Source organism: Apis laboriosa, unplaced genomic scaffold (assembly GCF_014066325.1).
Source record: "Apis laboriosa isolate Shangri-la unplaced genomic scaffold, ASM1406632v1 scaffold47_cov149, whole genome shotgun sequence".
Lineage (NCBI taxonomy): Eukaryota > Metazoa > Arthropoda > Insecta > Hymenoptera > Apidae > Apis > Apis laboriosa.
The window spans coordinates 3835689-3839482 of NW_025223437.1; the positions used below are offsets into that span (position 1 = coordinate 3835689).

General features: G+C 37.4%; 1 protein-coding gene across 13 annotated transcripts in view; it reads right to left on the bottom strand.

Annotated features, from left to right (window-relative positions):
- LOC122716650 (gamma-aminobutyric acid receptor subunit beta) overlaps nt 1-3794 on the bottom strand; it is an 83574-nt gene that overhangs the window by 28221 nt on the left and 51559 nt on the right. For 7 of the 13 annotated variants that reach the window (XM_043939934.1, XM_043939931.1, XM_043939926.1 and 4 more), the window contains exon 3: nt 3613-3680. The exons of the other annotated variants lie outside the window; for them this stretch is intronic. In XM_043939934.1, coding sequence (XP_043795869.1) covers nt 3613-3680 — 68 coding nt within the window. The remainder of the gene's footprint in view (nt 1-3612; nt 3681-3794) is intronic. 13 annotated transcript variants of the gene reach the window in all.

Here is a 3794-nt window from a genome sequence, read left to right on the forward strand (position 1 = left end):
TATATATATATATATATAGAGAGAGAGAGATATAATATAATATAATATAATATAATTGGTGGCAGGCGGGCAGCCCATCTTAGCAACCGCGGCATAGCAGCTAGCGTCTAAAAAAAAATGGTCTAAACGGGACGGTTCGTGCGTATAATGTATTATATATATAATATATATTCATATATATATATATAGAGTCCAAAATTGAACAAGATACTATTTATTTCTACTTAGAGAGGAAACACAACGGTAGCTTCGTTCAGCTTGTTTCATTATTATAGTCCTTGTGTGATCACGATTCTTCTTTTTCTTTTATTTTGTAATAAATAATTTCAAGTTGCAAGAGCAGACCAGCTTAAAAAAAAAAGCTAAAAAAAAAAAAAAGAAGAAAGTAACAAGCGGAAAATGAGTTTAATAAACTTGGTCTACACTCGGAAAAACGTAAGATCAGGCCGTATATTCAGAATGTATATGTATATATATATATATATATATGTATGTAAATACAATATGCAAAGGAAAAGAAAAAAAATCAATAGTAATAGTAATAGTAAGTAGTACTCGTAATCTCGTCGTCATTTGATTCGACGAGAAAGAGAGGGAGAAAGAAAAAGAGAGAGAGAGAGAGAAAGAAAGAGAGAGATAGTGAATAAAAAATAAGATAATAAATAGTGTAATAATACTTGTTTGTGCTTCATCTAAAAACTATGCGTGTAATAACAGATACAAACCATCCAATCGGACTACGTATATCACGGGGCCAGATCACTATTGTCACGAACCGATCTCTAACTACGATTTAGAATTCGATCGTTTCCTTTTTTTTTTTTTTTTTTTTTTTTTTTTTTCTGAGTGTAACCTACTTTTGGCGGTTGCGAGCATTTCGATCGTTTCATACACGCGAAATAGTACTTTGTCCATTTTTGGTATCGGTTGGTGTAGTGTTTTTCTTTTTTCTTTTTTTTTTTTGTCGTGTTACATACTGCTCGTGGTCTCTCGCGCCACGAGGATGGCTTCGGTGTTCTTCCGGTGTTCTGGTATCTGTTGTTGTTGTCCATGCACGCGCACAATTAATTCTAACTCGTTAACACGAGTCGCTATCGTGGCAACCAGCCGGACTTAATGCAATGTCAATCAAGCTGATCGTCACACCTTTCGACCAAATTTTGTTGGCCTGCCTCGTTGTGAACCGAATATAACCTTCGCTACTTACGGTTTTTATGCGTTTTATTAAACGTCGTTGCGCTTGTTGCGTTGATTCGGAGGAGAATTTGAAAAAAAAAAAAAAAAAGAAAAATTTCCGCTCGAACGTGTAAATTTTATCGCGAAAAATATATATATATATATTATTCGATCGTATAAATATCAAAGGTTAGCCAAATTCGCATTCGTATTTTTGCAACTCGAAATGGGAACGATATCCGATTGTTTACGAGCCGAGGGAAACAACAATTTCGCCGTTATGTATTTTTACCTTTTCAGTAAGATAAAATCAATACCGAATCTCTCGGCGGTGTGCAAATATAAAATAAAAAATTCAGAAAAGTCAATAGAAAAAAAAACAAAAAAGGCAAACAAACCGTAGCTTAATTACCATCCGTTAGATACTCTCGTTTGATACACTTGATAGGAAAAAAAAAAAAAAAAATACCTATATAAAGAGAGACAGAGAGAAAGAGAGAGAGAGAAACATTTTCTCTTTTTTTTCAAAAGATCCTAAAGTTAAAATCAATCTGTTCCATCTATATCGTATCGATACTCGTTTGTCGACACGTACGAAGTATTCGACGACGAATTAAAAATTTCGACGCGATCGATCGGCATTTCGTGGCAATGTCGAGGAATGTTGCACACCGAAACAGGAGGCGCGTAACTCCTAACGTAATCGCGTTACACGATTGTGTCGTGAGGGTGTTCGACTCGCGACGAACGAGGAGTAGATCAAAGGAGGCGCACAGCCCGAGGCGATGCGATTCTGTGCACGGCAACCGAACTAATTTCATCGACGGAACGCCAATCGGCCCTCGAAACGCGCGGGGGGGGAGGCGAGGGAACGGGCGAACGAATGGGCGAACGAACGCCCTATCCGCCTCTTCCCTCCTCTTCCCTCCTCTCCCCCTCGCGATAGAACCGGATTAAACCTACGAATTTCCTGTGGTCGGGCTGCAATTAATCGATTATCTCGTGCACGTCTCACGGGGTGGCGATCGATCACGGCGACGTTATTGCGCGATCGGCCGACATCCAATCCGGAGAAGTAATCCGGAAAATTGTATTTAAAACTTCGAACGCTTCTTTGTCCTCCTGTTATTTGAAATATTTCGAGGAGGAGGAGGGAGGAAGGTTTTTTTTTTTTTTCTTTTCGGGATGATGATCGATCATCAGTTTTGAAAAGAAATGGCGATTGGATGTCTTCTTTGTCGTTCGAAAAATTCGATACGGAAAAGAATTGCGTTCGAGTCGTATCGTAGAATATATATATATATAAATGTATAAAGGAGTAATATTTTTTTCGCAACTTTTTGTCCTTTTTCTTTTTATAAATATGTATACGCGAATAAAATAACTGGAATAAGTTTGGGCAAATATGGAGGATTCGAATGATCAAACACGAGATTTTCTTCTATCCATGCTGTAAACGTATTTCTAATTCTATCTAATCTAAGAAAGCTAATGATTAATGATATATCTTTCGCTAAATTTTAAAAATTTTTTTCAACAACGACACATTTGTTTTTCGATTTGCATCACGATTCTTTATTTCTTTTCTTTTCTAAATAAAATACATGTTACGATGCAATCACAATGAAGGTACATACACATTCATAGTGTATATATACATACAAATGCAATTTCGAGCTTTGGATGGATGGAAAAAAAAAAAAAAAGAAAGATTTAATACTCACCATTAACGTTTAACTTTGCTCCCTATTCCAGTTATTTTACTTGCGGTACACGCGTTTCCCCGAAAATCCCGAAAATAAATCACCATTTTATCCGCCGCCATTTCCCGATCATTTTTAAAATTGATCGCCTGAAAAATCTATGCCCATTTCGAGCATAGAAAATTGTAAATACCAAGTTACCAAGCATTTCCAACTTACTTTTTGCTCGCGTGAAAGGGAAAGGCTATCAGCTATGATCTTTCGAATGTTATGCCAGCGACAAGGAACGAAGGAGCTTTCATAAGGAGAATCTATTGCATTCCTGTGCGCGTGCATGCACTCACGTTGTAAGTGTACATGAGAGTGTGCGTAATATATACGTGTGTATACGTGTGTGTTCGTTGTTTTACGTGTGTATATATACATATATATGTGTATATATATATACCTATATATATATATATATATAGGTGGATGTTCGTATTCGTTCCGTGTGTATATGTGCATCGTGTCGGTATATGTACATGAAAGATCGTGGGCAGTAACGATTGACGGCCAGATCGACGAATTGTTTCACACGGGCACTAATAAAGAGAAGTGGTTGCTCGGGCAAATGGGGTGGGGGGGGGGGGGAAATGTTTCTTTTTCTTTTTTAATCGAATGATCGAAAATGATGTTAGATAAAGTCGATTTTCAGCGTATATGACTGAGTAAGACCTAGGAGGTATAGTACCATTTTCACTTCGGATAGCGAGCTGATACTCAAGACGTACATGGTGACGCCCACCTCGACAGGAGGACCTGAAATCGAAGGTTAGTCAGACTGAGTCGGCCGTTTCCGGCCGCGGACAAGTTACACGATGGGGTGACTATGGCATTTGTTTTTTTTTTTTTTTTTTTTTTTTTTTTTTTTTT